Source organism: Drosophila subobscura, chromosome U, assembly GCF_008121235.1.
Source record: "Drosophila subobscura isolate 14011-0131.10 chromosome U, UCBerk_Dsub_1.0, whole genome shotgun sequence".
Lineage (NCBI taxonomy): Eukaryota > Metazoa > Arthropoda > Insecta > Diptera > Drosophilidae > Drosophila > Drosophila subobscura.
Window position 1 is genome coordinate 21,525,237 of NC_048534.1, and position 17,935 is coordinate 21,543,171.

Here is a 17,935-nt window from a genome sequence, read left to right on the forward strand (position 1 = left end):
GGCACCCTCCTTTGGTCAGCTTATCTGGCAGCACAATCCATTAAAATTGCACATCGTTTACACCAAAAATCAATTCGCCAAAGCATTTAGGCATTACAAATGCCAAGCCAGCCACTGAAGCTAGTCCAGTCGAGTCGAGTTGAGGCGAGTCGAGTCGAGTCCACTCCTGGACAGGCCACTCCACTCCACTACAAACTCGTGGACCCAGTCGCAGTCGCAAGCTCAGGTCCAGAGGTTTTCGGGGTCCCGCTTCAAATTCAACGTTGATGCCCATAAATTTCACATACGGCTCTTTCTCTGCATTTGCCTCTGTCTCTCGCGAGTTTGTTTGTTTTGCTGCCTCTTTGGGTATGGCTATGGCTCCTCTGTCCGAATGTCGACTGTCTGTCTGTGGGGCTACCAAGCGATAAACGCAGCCCAGTTGGCATTGCTTTGAAATGTATCCGCCAGATACGAGTAGTACAAAAGCTGCATTTGTGGAGCGGCGGGCCCAGAGGCCTCACAGCTCTCTTGTGAGCTATGTTAGCCGGCCGCTGGTCGTGTGTCGCCTTTTAGAGAGGAGTCCATAAAGGTTGTTGCTGTTGGCTGTGGTGTGAGCTTATGAGAAATTAGTCGGAATCAAAGTGGTATTGCTAAAGGAACTAAATTAGCTAGAATTTAGAGTACATATTGCCAGGAACGTACTCGTTTCAGTTACACTTTCTTTATATAACTTTCAGAAGAAGTTAATGCAAAATAACATCCATCTATTGCTAAGCAATAAATATTCAAACAAAGGAAACGTTCTTTAAATTACCTATATGGAGCTCTATAGCTATTCGTAGAGCACAAAAATATTTCTTAGAATTTTTCGTTCATCCTCAAGTATCGCTAAATTCTAGCTTAACCATCTCTAGAAACTTATTCGGCCTGTCCTTGTCCCTGGCCCTGTCAGTGTCACCTCACGCCCCGACAAATTATGTCTATCGGAAACACAGAAAGCTAAAAAAGTAAACCCAAATCGAATGCCACGTATCTGGGGGCGATCGTTGGTGGCTTCGTGCTCGGGCGAGTGGTTCAGTGGTTCGTTGCAGTGGTGTCAGTTTGTCGTGCGTTTTATTAGTGGCAACTCAAACAGCAAATTGAGATTAGAATGTCGTCGTTGCCGCCGTGGAGGCCATGAGTTATGGCCTGCATTAAAGCGCATCAAAGTGGGGAATTGAAGAAGACTAAAAAAAAGGGGGTAACACCCATTAGTAGGTGACAGTTGAAGGAAAGGCAACGCTCTCAAGTTCCTTGGATGTTTTCACTGTACTTAGACTCCCAAGACTCTAAAGTATCCCCTCAAAGGCTGGAAGTTCTTTTCTAGACATCTGTCTGAGCCACTCAGAAGCGTCACAACATATCCCATCCATGAGATTACTCTAAGCATTCATTTAAAACATTTAGAGCTCTTTAGGGTTCCGATTATCCCACCCCTAACTCTCTTCAGCGCTTATCCTAAGTGTATTCCACTTCTAGAAATTTACATTTGATTGCTGCTCAATCTACTTTCATCTCGGGCAACGGCAACCCACAGATATCACAGATAGCATGTAATATCCTTGACATTTATGAGTTGTCATCACTGTGGGACCCCTTCTCCTCTCGAGAACGAATATGTTAGGGCAACAATCACAAATGTCAAATATGATTTGCATAACATACAAACATTCACTCCCGGGGCTGTTGCTTCTGTCAGTTGGAGTTTCTTTCATATTTTTTTATCACAAATGATAGCAATCTGAAATCATCTGAACTGCCTTTCCCCTCTCGCTGTAGTACCCCCATGACCCGCATAATTCACTTGCTTTGACTCATTCCATGTCTACCGAAAACAAAAAAAGAACTGCAACTGTCTGACTTTCACTTACAATCCCGGAATGGTGGCCAAGAGGAAGACAACATTAGGCCTTATTAGATTTGACATGTTGCTCCCTGTGCTGTTGCTGTTGCTGTTGCTGCTGTCGAAACAAAAAAAGTTTTCCTTTCATTTTCCGTGGCTGGCAGAACCAACCCCTGGCTACAAATCAAAAGATAAATTGTTTTCCTTCATGATTTATATATAAAAATGTTTTGTTGACTTCGCACCCAGACATCGCATCCCTCCCGCCCAGAAGTTTTCTCTTCTTATCATCGTTTGGCGTTGAAAGCGAGCAACAAATATTAATATTGTTTGTGTTTCATGCGTTTTTAGCTTCTGATTTCGTTTTCGTTTTCAATTTTGGCAATGCAATGGAATGGGCATGCGAATGGCAGTCGCTTGTCAAATTTAATATAAATTATTGTACAAAAATCGGTATGGTATGAGTATGGAATGAGAGAAAGTTGTTCGAGTGTCTTAGTAGGTCTCAGATTACCCACCCTCTTGTGGCGTTGAGCTCAATTTCAGTTGGATTTCTTGGGCCTTTTTGGCCAGGATTTCCTTGGCCTTCAGGGTGGGCTTGTTGCAGTTCTCCTTGTCGGCGAAGTGGTCAATGTACTCGTCTCGCTTGCAGTAGATGCACACCCCATAGATGTACTCCTCCTCGCAGATGGTGGCATTCGTTGTTCGTGCCCAGACCGCTGTCTCCGCCATCGGGTACAGCTTTCCCACATAAATGTGCGATGATAAGGTATTAAAGGCTGTCGGCGAGATGGTAGTTATCGGATTATGCTCCAGATTGAGCACCTGAAGCTGTTTCAACTTGTCGAAGAGACCACTGAAACGGAGAGAAATATATTTAGATACATAATGGAAAAATAGGAGGCTCGACTTACGATTGAATGCGATCCAAGTTGTTAAATGCCAAATGTATCTCCAAAAGCATGGGCGTGTAGTAGAACAGCTGATCCGGCAGTCGTGCAATATTGTTCCTCTCGAGGCGAAGGGTGAGCAGTCGCTTCTGGGCCTGGAGAAAGTCTTTGTGCAGATAGCTGATGTTGCTGCGAATGCCTATGTAGGCCAAGTGTTCGGATTTCCAGAACAAATCTGTCGGCACATTGTCGCCGCAGTTGAAGAGCTCAAAGGACTGCAGGTCGGTCATGTGCCAGAGCTCGTCAGAGGCAAAGGCGGACATCTCGACGCTGCTGTTCTTCACATCGCAATCGATCACCAGATGCTTGAGTTTCGATTGCTTGGCAAAGATCTGGCTGGCCACTTTCTGTATGTTCTTGATCACGATGTTCAGCTTGGTCAGATTGGTCAGGGGATGCAGGATGGTGGCTGGGAGATCGCTGTAACCCTTCAGCGACAGATGCTTCAGTTCGAACACATTCTTGAAAAAGTCGGCGGGCAGCGTGGACTTGAAGCCCAGAATGGTGAGCTTCGACAGGCCCGGTAGATTTGTGTAGTGCTGCTGCAACACCTCCGCCCGATCGGTCTTCTTGGGATCAAAAAAGTTGAATACCTCCAGCTCCGTGTAGTTGGTGATTCCCAGCTTAGTGATCAGGTTAGGAATACTGTGGGCATTGGGAAGGGCACAGTTCTGAATGGTCAGCGATCCAATGTTGCCCACTTTCAAGGGTGGTATATAGCCAAATCCCCTGGCATCGAAGATGTGGCAGCTAATGCTGTATAGCTTTTCGCTGTCGCTGTTCACCTGAAGAGTCTCACACTTGATGTCCTGATCCTGACACTCGCACAGACTGGGATCTTTGATCAAGGCCTCACAGCCAGCCTTCGTCAGGTAGCTAAGTGTTTCATTTCCCTCTTGCCACGACGGAGAGATTGTGGCCAGGAGCAGCAGAAGCAAAGGCAACATCTTGAGGCGATCTTCGAAACCAAACTGATCGCTGCAAGGGAAAGAGAAGTGATTTTAATGTGAGTTTTCATAATGCAAGGGGACAGCTGCTCCTGAGGCTGCGACTCTTTTTCTAATGGTTTTTCCTGCAGGTAGCACGCATTTCTGCGTAATACACCCATTTTACAGCCACAGGCCGTCAGCTATGCGCCATTTTTACACAAATTTTTCCCACCTGAGGCAGGGCTTGGTCTGTGGCCCAGGTATCTAAACTCCTTGGAGCCTCTCTCGTGGCCTACCTGCCCGCTGCCCACTGCCTACCATGTTTCCCTGCTCCATTTAATGGCCCATAATTTACTACGCAATTCGCTCGATTTGTGCATAATATTAAACCATTTTGAATTCGCCTTACACAAAAAAAGGAACGCAAAAAACTGCAAACAAAATGACTTAAATTGCCATTTGCGTAGCCGTTGGTGGACTGCATTGGTTTATGGATGGGTTGGGGAATGGGAACTGGGGAGTCGAGACTGCCTGAGTGCGAGATGATCTGTAAGAGGCACAAAAGTCGGCGTTCTGATAACAGTTGAAAATGCCCGACTTTACATACGAATTGCGGCTCCGAGCAAAACTCAGAGATGAAGATGCGAACGGAGACGACCCGAGGCTGGGAGCAAGAGAAAAGAAGCCAAGAAACAGTGGTTGGAGATGGTGTGAACGGTAGTTTATATCTAGGGTTCTCAGTTGACTCTCTCAAGCTAATTTTCTAAGCAACTAAATCTTTGTGAAGATTTACCATTCAAATTTCTCCCAAACATCTTTACACAGAGTTCAATTTCTTAGGGTTAAATCGCACTTATTACCTTAATTCAGGAGAATTTCAAGAAGAAAACAATTAGGCTTAATGATTCCTCATGCGCGACCCACTGTGCCACATACCGAAGTTCAATGCTATCAACCTCTGCCCACAGCAGCCACAGACCCATCCCCATTCCCATCCCCATCGACATCAGCACATCTCGAACAACCAACATCCTCAATCGCAAATGTAGTCTTCTTTTGCTGTAGATACCATCGCCGCTGTGCTGTGCTCAAAACTGGGACTGCGACTTGACCGAACCGAACCGATGGGTTGGGGATGGGGATGGCTGCTGCCGTGGCTTGATTTCGAACAAATTACAATTCATTCTGGTTTTCAGTTTCATTACAAATGCAAAAATGCAAAATGGCAAGCCGGCCATTATCTCTCGAGAGCTCTCGAGAGTCGATGGTCCGTCTGTGTGTCTGTCGGTCGATCTGTCCAGCTGTCTGTTGATCGATGATCGCTGTGGCCTGCCGATGATCAAGTTTTGTGCTTGTGCTCTGCTCTCCTCTTCTGTGTATCGTTTGAGGCGTACATGCGTAAGTGCCCCTGATCCCCTCGCGTTTATCCCCCGTCCATCCAGGAGCAGTTGCATTCACAGATCGGGGCCAATGCATTTGAATTTGTCTGGCCGCCAGCCAAATCGATCGACAACCAATCAGCCCAAGTCTGGCCGGGTCCAGTTCGTCAGCCATCATGCCCAGGCACTACATGCACAGGTCTTGGCCTGTGCCTGTGTCTGTCTCTCGGATGTGGTTGCTGATGCTTTTGCTTCTGCTGCTGCTGCTGCTGCTGGCAGTGGCAAACATTTTATTTTTCACGATCCACAGTCTCGTATTCCCAAGAGCTAAATCAATAAATTACGTGACAGGCATGCAGAAAACCTGATGCCTCCAACATTTCGGATCTCCGACTTCAGCATCCACAGCGACTTCTTAGTCCCGCACTCGGACTGACTGATCGCTGTTTTTGCGTTTTGCTTCGTTTTGATTGAATCAATCAAAATGTTGTGCATTTATATGAAAAATACAAAGAAGTGGGCAGCGGCATGTGCTCAAAAATGAAGTCTGAATACCCTTCTGGGAGCTTTTGTGAAGCTAAAGCAATATTATTGTGGAAGTTTGTAAGACTTGGAGCCCTTTCAACCATAAAAGGTGAGAACAAAGGGGAGAACTCTTTAGAATCTCCTCCTCGTTATTATCTAGAAGATTTGTTACTACTCTTCAGATTATTCCAAAGTTCTTCCTACTGCACATACATAAGTACAGATATAATTAGGTATGATATTCCTGTAGGGTTTATTTATTTTTTCCTATTTATTAAATTTCTTTAAACTACAAATTTGACAATAAAACCTGCCATACCTCTCCCATACTCTTAAGAGTATTCAAGTAAAAAGAACATGAAGCAAACATATGTACATATGTATGTATGTATGTTCCTACATACTCGTACACACATATATCGCTTGCAGATCTTCTGGCGCTGCCATCACATAAATTATTATTATGGCTTGCCCATTGGCCATTGGACCAGAGATACATATTTTCTCTTGGCTGCCACCGAGGTAAATTCACATTAAATTTGATTGGTTTCCATTTGTTTGGCACAGGAAATGCTCAATAAAGTTCTTAACTCGATTTAATTAACTTTGACAAATTGAACTCTGTGGAAAATGCTTTTTTGCGTAAAATAATCAAATTAAATCCCCAGGAAAAGTCATTGCAAAGAGTTCACAGTACTGTGGCCGCTTCGGCTGCTACTCCTTCAATTAGTAATAAATAATTTGAGTTGGCTAAAAGTTTTGCGTTTGGGCTAAGCGATGCATAATCCATGAAAGGGCGCAAGCAAAGTTCAGGAAGCCAAACCCAGGCAACTGGAACTCGAACCGAAGTGAACCTCTGGAACCAAAAAGTAGAAGCCTCATTGGTGCTGCTTTTTGGCTTCAACTATTGTACATCAAAATCTTCATTGATTTTGATTTCTTGTACTGGGGAAAATCGCCTTAGGCTAAAACTTTTACCCACCACCCCGCCCCGACACACACACAGGAAAGTATTTTCGTTCAATATTAAGAACGTGGAAATGTATTTACCCCCAAAAAAAGGAACAGAGCACAGAGAACGGGGAAAAGTATTTACCATTTTCAGCCACAGGACAAGCAAATAAATGGTCATAATCCTGCCCAGACAAAAGGTCCCCCGTCCCTCTCCCTCTCCGAAGTCATGCCATGGTTCCTGCTTCTCATAACTCAGGATGTGTCTGGACAGGGTGTGGCGTACCCTGTCCGTCCTGTATTCTGAGTGTGGGTAGGTGGTGGCGTCTTTTATGCGTTTTACATTTGATTTATTCCACATGCAAATTGTGGCCGTCTCGTATACGGAAAAATTAAGTTGTACTCCAAGGTTTTATTCCAAGAAACGTTTTTCGTTTCGCTTCGACTAAATAATAATTCGCTTCAAATTCGAATGCGCACGTTCCACAAAGAAATACAAACGAACCAGAAAAATACTCGTATTTATAACCATGGCATAGCCCAAGGCGACCAGGCCCAATCCTCTCTCCTGCCAACTCTTTTGTCCTGGGGCCCAACCCATTCTATACCCCATCCGGCATAAATGCATGAAATTGAATACCAGGCAAAAGCATTTTTGACATGAATGTTGATCGTTAGAGCAGAGAACAACAGAGAACTCCACTCGGGAGTAATTGAGAACGTCTCCATCATCTCTATTTGGTATTTGGTATTGTAGTTCTGCCGCGTTTTGTTTATTTATGTGTTTGCGCCTATTTATTTATTTTAATTAAAAGGGCACGTGTTGCTGTTTTCTTGTTTTCTTTTTGCCACGGCAACATTTCGCCCTGAGAAATTGTTAGCATGTAGCCCGAGAAGGGTGTTGCGAGGTGTGGTACGTTAAGGTAGGGGTGGGAACGGGTTGTGGCAAGTGCAATTGGAAACTGTATCAATGACAACCCCAATATGAAGGGCAGAAACAGAAAGGAAGAAAAGAAAAGACTCCCGAAAAGATTTCTTATTGATTCGTATATTTAGTTATATTCAAATTCAAATGTGAAAACTGTAAACAGCAGCCGAATGTGTCTTCCCACCAATGACTTCATTCATTTACCATTCCACTGTTTTCCATTGACTGTTTAACCACCCCTAATTTCTATTGTTCATTCAATCGAATAGGTAACGTAACTGCCATCAAATGGACATTAAATGAGTGTCAAAACAAACAGAACCGTAAACCAGACCGGGGCAGAACTGGGCGTGGATAATTCCACTGACTAAGCCAGAAAGGAATGGCTGGCAAATAGTAATAAACAAAGGACGGGCAACAATCAGAGCAACTAATTAAATGCCACAACCCCCAGAAACGAGGCACCAGACAAAGTCAAAGTCAAAGTTTTCCCCGACTCGTTTTCATTACGAGTTAATTTGAATGTAAATGAACAGAGAGCTGAAAAGAGAACTGTGAGCTGGGAGCATGGAGTGTGGGACAGATAAAATGTTTGGCTAATGTTTCAATTAAGAAGACAGTGAAAAATTTAATTTTCTTTCATTTGGCGTTGTGGAAATGGGAATTACTTCGAGAGTGAAACACTTGCCACCCAAGCCAGTAGTGTACCCCCCAGAGACCCCTCGGGTTTGGAGTTGGAGTGGATGGATTCCGCTGTCTGGTTGTTGTCCCGGGTGATGTTCACAAGGAATTTCAATGTTCCACTCATAATTTCATATAATTTCCATTAATTGTATGAAATTAATGCCCTTGGCTGAGGCTCACCAAGTCCACCGTCTTCATCTTCATCTCCCATCTTCTTCTTCATACTTGTTGGCCACTCCAGTAGCCATTTTCATGATTTTCTACGCACTTTGGCAATGGCTGCGAGTCAGAGGCAGAGTCAACGCCAGAGCCAGAAAAAACGAACGAAACGAACCAAACGGCAGCTAAAAAGGAAACTATGTCTATGCTAATTTCCTAGTTTTGATGACTAGTCGGCTACCGAGCTACTGGCAACGGCTACCTTTCATTTCGCTGTGGCCTCAAAGCAGCCTAACCAACCGCGTAACCACCTTTTGGCCACGATCGATCCTCTCAACTGATCCGCATTGCTTTGCATAGATCACTCAAGGGCATTTGGCCACATTTTGTTCTGCTCGTGCTCGAACTGACTCTCTGACTTCGGTCTCTGTATCCATCATCGGAGCCTTCGCCTTCGCCTTCGTCGCTGTCTAGGCCATGGCAAATTTCCAGTTGAGACTCTGGAGTGCAACATGCCCGGTCACGCCCCATTTCGACTTGGCAATTGTCATGGGCATGCTAGCGAAATCAGACTGATGTGAACATATTTTTTACCTGAGAAACAATTTCGTTATAGCACTCGTAATAAATTACTTGTGAAAGGAGTAAGCTAAAGCAGGGGAAGCAGGGAAATGGTTGGGAATTTCTTAGTATTTGGAGATACATATGGCCGACTGGTTGTATTGACCCAGAACTGAGAATAAGGCAATGTTTCTGATCAATTTTAATGCTAACATTTCGTTGAGTGTTCCTACTTTATATTTCGAAAACCTAACCCATCTTCTTTCCTGACTTTCCCCTGATGCATCCTTGTTCACAGTAGCAAGTGGCATTGCCCATTTACCAGGCCAGGAATGTTGCAACAGCCTCTTTTCAGACATTCATTTTCTGCACACACAGCACAAATTGCAATCAAAGTCCGTCTCCCCTTAGGAGCTCCCGCTCCTGTCGGAGAAATGTGTACCGTAGCTCCCTTGGGGGCTCATGCACCGACTTTTTAGCACTTCAAATTGGCAAACAAACAAACTCACGTTCAAATGAAATGTGAGCATAAACAGAAAATTTTTCACACAACGTTTGGGTCCCAATCTCACCGTCAGACTCAGACCCTGCCGACCCCCCATCCTTAATGGCAAACAAACTTGAAAAGCAAACCGAGAGCAGAAGCGGAAATATTGCGCATACGTCGCGCAGCATGTGGAACAGAAGGGAGAAAGAAGTAGAAGAGCAATGGGAATCAGAGCAGAAGAGCGATAGAGTGGAGAAGGAATCACTTGACACGCAAATATGCATAAACAAGGCATGAATATTCATGCACACAGCAGACACTTGCCACTCTATCTGGCTCTGGCTCTGTCTCTCTCTGTCTCTCTTTCGTTCAACATCTTGAAAAGGACTCGTTCTCGTTCTCGTCGTCGTCCTGGTCGCCCATATCTCGTTTAGAGATGAAATGCAATGCGCATTCAAAAATTTGCCCGCAAAAAATGTTTACACAAGCTCCGCCAAGAGGTGAGTGAACCAAAAGAGAGAGAAATGAATGATACTACAGTGGAGATTGGCCTAAAAAGGAACTCGAGAAGGGTAAAATATATCAGAGCTTAAAGTTAAGAAATTGAAGAAAGGAAACCTAAGCATGCAAGATATAAGGATTCAACATTCCAAACATCCTTTTCTGAATGCATTTAAGTTTGAACATAACTGAAATTCGTGTTGCCTTCACGATTGTTTACTGTACGACATCACATACTCGTAATATGCAATTTTCACAGCATTTGAATGAATGCATGTTGGTGTTTGTTTTATCAGCTTTTCTTTAGAAGCAAAGTGCAAGCAGGTCATTCACTTTCGTCTGTACTTGGCTACTTGGCTTTTCTCAACACCCCCAAAGAAGATTTTACAAAATTTTAACAATCATAAATCCTTGTCAATCACACGCGGCTGTCATCATCATCAGCAGTAGCAATGCCAGTGGCATCATCAGCCCTCTAGATAGGCCTCGCAAGCTGCATAGTTCCAACTTCTCCTTTGACTTTTGTGACTTGCCTAAGCGGAACTGATTACGCGACCGTCTGCGACGTCATCGACTTCGCTGCGTGACAAAAATGTTTCTTCTTTTTTTGACAATTTCGATGTCATTTATTTGATGCTTCCTTCGACTTTGACAGCTGCGCTGTGGATCGATTGTGGGGAGATTGAGCAGCACGAGAAGGATATGGAGGCCAGCGTTATGTAACACTTGAACTGTTAATTCCTTTGGAATTTATATTGGAAGTTATTGTATTGTTTGACTTGATGTCAAAGAAAAGACTTGCAGTTGCTGCGATGAAAGGAAATGAAAGCATGACTTAGAAGATGAGATTAAAGGGAGACTTAAGCTCAAAGGGAGGAGCTATCTCTGATATCATATTTAAGAATATATAATTTGTTTGCAGTTTATACTTCATTCAAATTGTAGTTGCTTGTGAGCACAGCAAAAAGCAGACATAACCATAACGTCTGGCCCAAAAAAAGTGCAGAACTAAATGCATCTTTGAAAATTATATAAAAAAACTCTCACCTGAAATTTGCATATACTCGTAAAATTAGGAAAAAATTCCTATAAAAAAGAGTCCAGCAAATCAGCAACTAAAACTAATCTCCCAAATCTGCGACGATTGCCAGAGCAAATCAAAGTCTTGAGACCATAAAAAAGAGCAAAGAGCCTGGGCCTGGGGCAACAATTTAAGATTTACGCCACTTAGAAGACATTTAAGCGTGCAACAAATGCAGGAACAACAAAAGCAAAAAGCCAAGTCCACATGCAAAAGGCCAAAGTCAAAAGCCGCCAGAACTTGTTGGTTGACTTGTGCGTGCAGCTTCCTTTGGGTAAGAAGCCCGTTCCCATAGCCGACTCTGCGACTACGGCTACGGCTCTGGGGACTGTGCCTCTGCCTATGGACTGGACTGTGCCTCTGTCTGTGTGTGCCTGCCAAAAATCAAAAGGGAATCTTCCTCAACGGCCGACAGTTTACAAGGTTTTCTCGTGTTTGGACAACATTAATTTGTTGTTGCTGCGCCAGCATGTTGCTGGGAAACATTTTGGGGTATTTGGTATGTTGCCAGCAACATGTTCCTTACCGCAAAAACCACAAAAGATATCTGAGAACAGTAGCAGCAACGGCAAACAGTAACAAAAATTGTTTAATTTGAGTGTATTTCGTTCATATCTTTTTCACCAAAGGCGAGAGGCAAAAACCGAAAAACCACAACATTTTACGAGCTCCTCGTCGCTTTTAACAATGTCTCATTGTCAGATCTAAATCATTTTTAACGATCAATAAATGAACACAGAGAGACTTGCGATATTCAGGGATCAGAGCGTGATGGAATCACGAGACCGGGATAGGTCTGCGGTGAAGCTATGACGGGTTTTAAATGATAGTTCAGTTGTTACTTTCTTAAAGATTTGGTACAATAGGTAGGACGAAAATCCGAGGTTGAAAATATAAATACTCATAGAAAAAAAAGAACAAAGGAATATCGATTCACTTATTCCTCATAAATAAATGGATTCATCTTAATTTATCTTAAGTCTTAAATGAATTAATGGAAATTTTGCTCTTTCCATTTTCTAATAGTATTACTGATTACTGCAATCAATCCGCTCTCATTGGCATTCTCAACACACCAAAATCTATAAGCACGCTCCCATCCCTATCGATTATCTTCGGCCTCAAGAGAATCCATATATCTTCTTCTTTGGAACTCATCGTCCAGCGCGCTTTGTGTGGCCTCTCCACCGACTCGGCTTAAAACTCAGAAGTCGCGAAAGGTGTAAAGCTAATTGAAAGCCCCGCACTGAGGCGGCCAACATCAAAGCGACAACTTTGTTGCGGAAGCAGAAATCGCTCTAACCAGAACTATTACCAGTCAAAGAGTTCTCCCAGACTGCAGCACATACAGACATATCTCGCATTAGTTTATTGACAACTGTCGAGAGAGTGGGTGGGAATGGGAATGCTGATGGTGGGACCCGACGATAAGCTCTGGATTGCACACATGTTTCGATATTTAGCCAAAGGCAAACACTGACGACTAGACAAATCTATCTACAACATTGTAAACACTTCTATCAATTTATGTGCTTTATCAGTCTATAACTTTTGTCCCTATTTACCAAATGCTTCAAATTGACAGCTGTCCGTCCCGACTGAACGGAGGCGCTGGTCTCGGAATCGAAAATTCCTATGATTAAATTGCAATATCCACAACAGATGTTCCGGGGGTAGGGGAAATCCATTTCTAATTGTAAGCGGATATTTATTTCCCATCATTTCCGCTCGTTTTAATTTTACAAAACCCAAAACACAGAACGGAAAAAAAAACTTATTTGCTAATAAAAATTCAAAAGATAAACACACAAATCAAAATCATAGGCCCGAAATGAAACTGAAACTCGAACGAAAAAATCATTATGAATGGGGGCAAAAATCCGGCAAAAAATGCGTAAAAAATTCTTGAGATTTTTAGGGTAATTTGTTCGGGTGGTTGGACTCGGTTTTTGGGGGAAAACAGACTCAATCCGCACCCCGCACCGCAGCGGCTTATTAAAGCAACACGTGCGGGGAAATACCGCGAAATCTTATTAGAAAACATTTCAACGACTTAGTTGACTTTGAGATTCGAAGGATTCCATTACCCCAAGAGCCCTAGCAATGGGAGATTTGCATTTGTACAACTGATTGCACTTACAAATCGTAAAAAACCGAGAAGGAACATTTACAACGAACATCCATTTAGCCCACTGTGCACAGTGGGTAGCAGTCAAGGGGGCAGGGGCTGTGGGTCTATGGGTTGGCTAATGCACAAAAGGAAATTATAATAAGCGCAGCTTTTCCTAGTATAGAAGGAAAGGGGAGAGAAAGGCAAGCCAAATAAAGAAGCGTACAAGAAATTCATAAATAAAAGACGCCGCAAAGTAGGCAATGCAAATCGTTGTGCTGCCGTTCCGTACTTTCGCTTCCCATGTACCTACATTTTTCCATATTTCGCCGGCTTTTATCGCACTAATAAAAAGGATTTTCCCCGAACGAACGCTGGTGAATCGGAGTCCAAGTCCCTGTCTGGTCTCGCATTTCTTTGTATCATTTTACTGCAGACCGCGGGTGGTCGTCGTCGTGGGCCCCCGAGATCTAAGGGCTGTTTCGACATTTTCCTCAGCCCTATTTATGTATTTACTAGCCTTGTCATATTGCAACAACTGAAAAAAGTCATTTTTTCCCATTTATTGCTGTTGTTGTCTGGCTTATTTTGTTTGTTTTTCCTCTTTTTCTCTAGCTTTTCCCTGCCTGTTGGTTGGGGTCGTTGTGCATTGTGCGGCAATGTTACCTTATAAATGGATTATGGCAATTAGAATGTCAGATGGGGTTGGCTGAAATAGGCAATCCATGTTCTTGGCTGGATCTTGTAATGCATTAGAGGGGCAATGGATTTGCTATGGCCTGAAATTTAAGTAAGATTGTTGGTCAGAGATGGAATGGTGTTTGGTTGTAATGGTCTCCGATGGATAGAAAAGATTAACTGGGAATAGGGTTAGGCAAATAAAAGATTTTAAACATTCACAATACAACATTTCTTGTATTTTAAATGTGTTCACATTCACTAAAAAATTCTTAGAAACCCAATCATTTAACCTCATTACATGCCCCGTACCATTTTTTGATCGATTTCTTTGGCTAGTCATTCCCTGCCGAAACCTGTACAAAAAACCAATTAAATGCGAAACAATCATCATTAGGCAATGCCACAAAATGATAATTCAAATGTTTTCAGTTGAGTAGCCAAAACGAATCGAGACAAGAAAACACCATAAACTAAATATGTATCGACACCGTGAAATTGTACAAATAATATGCCAAGAAAGTAGGCGCCTTCGCAAACGAGAGACTGGTAAAAGTTCAAACAGTTAACACACACAGAGGCCAGCAGATAATTAATGATCTGATATATCAATCGGCTACCAGATCAAAGAGGTTGCAGTGGTGGCGGTTGGGGGTAGTTCCATTCCAAATATTTTACAACTCACAATTTAAACAGAGAAAATATTTGAAATTCGAACCGTTAACATTCTTTGAAGCGCACACAAAATGCCAAACCAAACCAAAAACTAAAATTGGACCCCATTGGATGGGGGAGGGATATGGTTGGGCTTTGGCTGTGAGCAACCCATCAAAGACATTTAAGCATTTTGCGGTTTTTCTGTGCATGAGATGCCTTTTGTCCTGTGCCAGGACATGTGCAGCAAAGTGTCGCATATGTGGCTCGACTTTTTTACATGATATTCCATGATATTCTCTCTCTCCATCGCTCTGGGATTTATACCTCATCCTGCACATCCCTCGTGCCGTTTTGGGTCGCTTATTGCTTGGCATTTATGAAATTCTGTATGGAATGCCGGGGCGGACCAACTTGAAAGCCAAAAGATGAGTAGAGAAACTCAGACCAAGAACAAGACGCAGTTGAGTCGAGGTTAACAAACTGCTGGCATACAGTAGCTGAAGCTATGGAGCTCCATGTGTGTGTGTATATTTCCACTAGACTTTTTCTAGTTTTAATTTATATGTAAATTAGCTAACTCTGACTGGGAAACACTGCTGCCTCAGACACTATAAGAAGTGTCTGCATCTGCCGAATGAAACTATTAGCACAAAGCTGTAAATAATGACAAGCTGAGTGCAATTTGATGACAGTTGCAAGTCGGAGAAGCAGATGAACTTCCCAGGGAAAGGCATCAGCAGTTTATGGTAGAAAACAGCCTCATTTCGATCATCATCATCACTCCATAATCAAATACTTCAATATATCATCCAGATTTTCACACAATCCATAGCAAATCAAGCATAAAATTGAACAATTTATGGACAAGTTCAACGATTGGTCAACTCTGACAGCAGCAGAAACATAAATTAAACAAATTTTAATCAAACATAAGTGGCACAAAAACTGATGATCGACTGATATTTTTGTTTGTAATTTTCTCACAGCTCCATTTTGATCCACAAATCACTCGAGGCGAAATCCGAAAGAAGAAGCCATCTCTCGGGTTTATTTAAAGTTTAATTAAATGTTCAACATGGAAGAGTATGAACAGAGCAGAAGCCACCATCGACTCATGGCCCCAGTCCCAATATTCGTAGGAGGCGTGAAACACTGACACATAATTTATGAAAGCTGCCAACATTGAACGGCAGTTGGTAATCGACATCGTCATCGTCATCATAATCGCAATAGCAATCGCCCAAAACGCAATTGTAATCATACATTGACAATCGTCATAATTTATGGCTCCTTCTGGTGTCTGGTCGAATAGGGTCTGAGGTCTGGTTACTCCAAATAGCCAACAACATAACAGCTAAATTGATAAAAACCACAGACCAAAAAAAGACGACAATCAATAGTACAGAACGGGGGCATATTGGTGTAGGACTGTTATGGGTGTCGTTATTGGAATACCCTATTAAAATGGGGAATAATTCAAAGTAAATTCCATTGCATTAATGAAATGTCAAAATAAATAAAAGATTTTCCATAAATTTAAATATATTTCATATCAAATAAATGTGGAAACATGAAAGTTGGATCATAAACACTAAATGCTTCCTGGGAGGAACGCACTGAATATATTTATTTATAACTAGTTGACCTTCACTCTCACTTTGTATGTGTATAGTGCCATATCTCAAATACACAATCCTGCTTAGTAGAGAACCAAAAAAAAAAAAAAATAACAATTGTAAACGAAGCCAGTGACAATTGGGGTAGCCAAAACCTGGGAGCTGACAGCAATCGAAAGCTATGCAATAATAATAACAGCCAAAGCAGCAGCGGCAAGAGAGGAGAACCAACACGAAACAGCTGCCAACATTCACACGTCATTTAATTTCGATTAGTCCCCGAGAGAAGTCGGGAGACGGGAGAAGGGAGCTGGAGAGAAACAAATAATGCGACAAATGTCAAGTCGAATGCGAAGGCAAATGTTTTGTGGTCAATACTTTGGCTCTGGTAATTGTCGCCTTCAACAGAAGCTGACCAAGAAAAATGTACAAAATGCCTAATTGGCACTTGGATGGATGTGCCAGGCCAGAGAATTCCGAAAGGCCAGAAGGTGAGGCAAGAGAAGGCACGGTCCACCTTAATTATGAAATTCTCCCCTCGAATTCTCGTGTTCTTAGATCACTTTTTTGTGGTTGTGGTCTTCTGGCAGTTGCAGCTGAATATCATCGATTCGTGCAGTCAGTCACATTTCGATTGCATTCGATTCATATTTTTGATTGATGATTCAATTTTAGTTTCGGGAAGAGTTCAAAAGCTGAGAGGCCTCTTAATGAAGTCCGGCTTGTATCCGTTTCTGCTTTTCTTTCTTAGATTAACTGATTGAGGCATGAGAAATGCCCTTGGGTTGGTCTATTAGTGACAAGGTTTGGCTGATGTGAATGGGTGTGAGAATGGTATTTGGAATGGTTAGTTGATTTGGGCAGCTTGGAGAGGTTAATCCAACGAATAAGACAAATATTTCTGAAGAATACTTAAGCCTAAAAGGTAAAGATAGTAAATGTTTCTTGCAATTGATCACAAGTTCTATGAATATAAAAGCAGGCTAGAGCCTACTTATAGCCCATACAAGACGAATTTGGATAAAATATATGTATTTCCAAACCAATCTTCCTACCACATTGTGTACCAAAAACAACTTTTTCCCTCACAACTTTTTCAATTAACTCTTTCTTAATACACATATCTTCAAAGCTCACCAAAAATATACGAAAACCACTGGTACATTTGTGGAGTAAACTCTTGTCCAATAGGCCTTGGATAGGAAGTTCCAGCCAGCCGCAAAAGGCTAACAAAAAAAGAGTAAAATGTTTTCCCAAAGCGTTAAACACCCGCTGGAGCCACTTTTGGACCCAAACTCCAGGGTCTTTCCTCCTCCTGGAAGTGTGAATAAAATAAGTTGGACAGCAACACAGCAACAACAATTTTTCGCTTTGAAAATGATTATTAGGTCAGTTGCTGCTGACAGGCCACGAGAGGAAGCAGGGAGTGGGGCAGGGGCTGGAGCAGGGAGTAGTAGCAGCAGCAACAGGAAAATGTTGCAGGAGATGTGGCATGCGGCAGCTGGACAAACGCACCCGAAGGCATCGGCAGGACAAGGACCTTTCGCCCGCATGCCTTTGTGCTCAGCCTGGGGAAAGGAAAGGAGTGGAACAGGGTTAACTGGAGCTCGCACCTCATACGAAAATAGCAGAGATTCCTTTTGAAGTTTACGCACAAATATGCCTCTTGGAACACGGAACCCCTCCAGCGAAGGTCCATGGACCCAGCATACAACCCAACCCGAACAGGATAATAATTAACGCAATAATCATCGATGAATGAAGACGAAAGAGGGGGAGAGAGGGGGGCAGAATGGGCCAGAAAGAGATGGTCAATGCTTAAAATGATTAACGCGCTTAACCCATTGCTGCTCAGGCATTTGCAAGGGCCTTAAC

At 42.8% G+C, this 17,935-nt stretch overlaps 1 protein-coding gene across 1 annotated transcript in view; it reads right to left on the reverse strand.

Moving 5' to 3' along the window:
* Nucleotides 1-17,935, reverse strand: part of LOC117902769 (leucine-rich repeat-containing protein egg-6) — a 50,139-nt gene that overhangs the window by 2,133 nt on the left and 30,071 nt on the right. The window contains exons 2-3 of the mRNA XM_034814362.1: nucleotides 2,779-3,792; nucleotides 2,383-2,720 (exon numbers count right to left, since the gene is read on the reverse strand). Coding sequence (XP_034670253.1) covers nucleotides 2,383-2,720; nucleotides 2,779-3,761 — 1,321 coding nt within the window. The 5' untranslated portion in view covers nucleotides 3,762-3,792. The remainder of the gene's footprint in view (nucleotides 1-2,382; nucleotides 2,721-2,778; nucleotides 3,793-17,935) is intronic.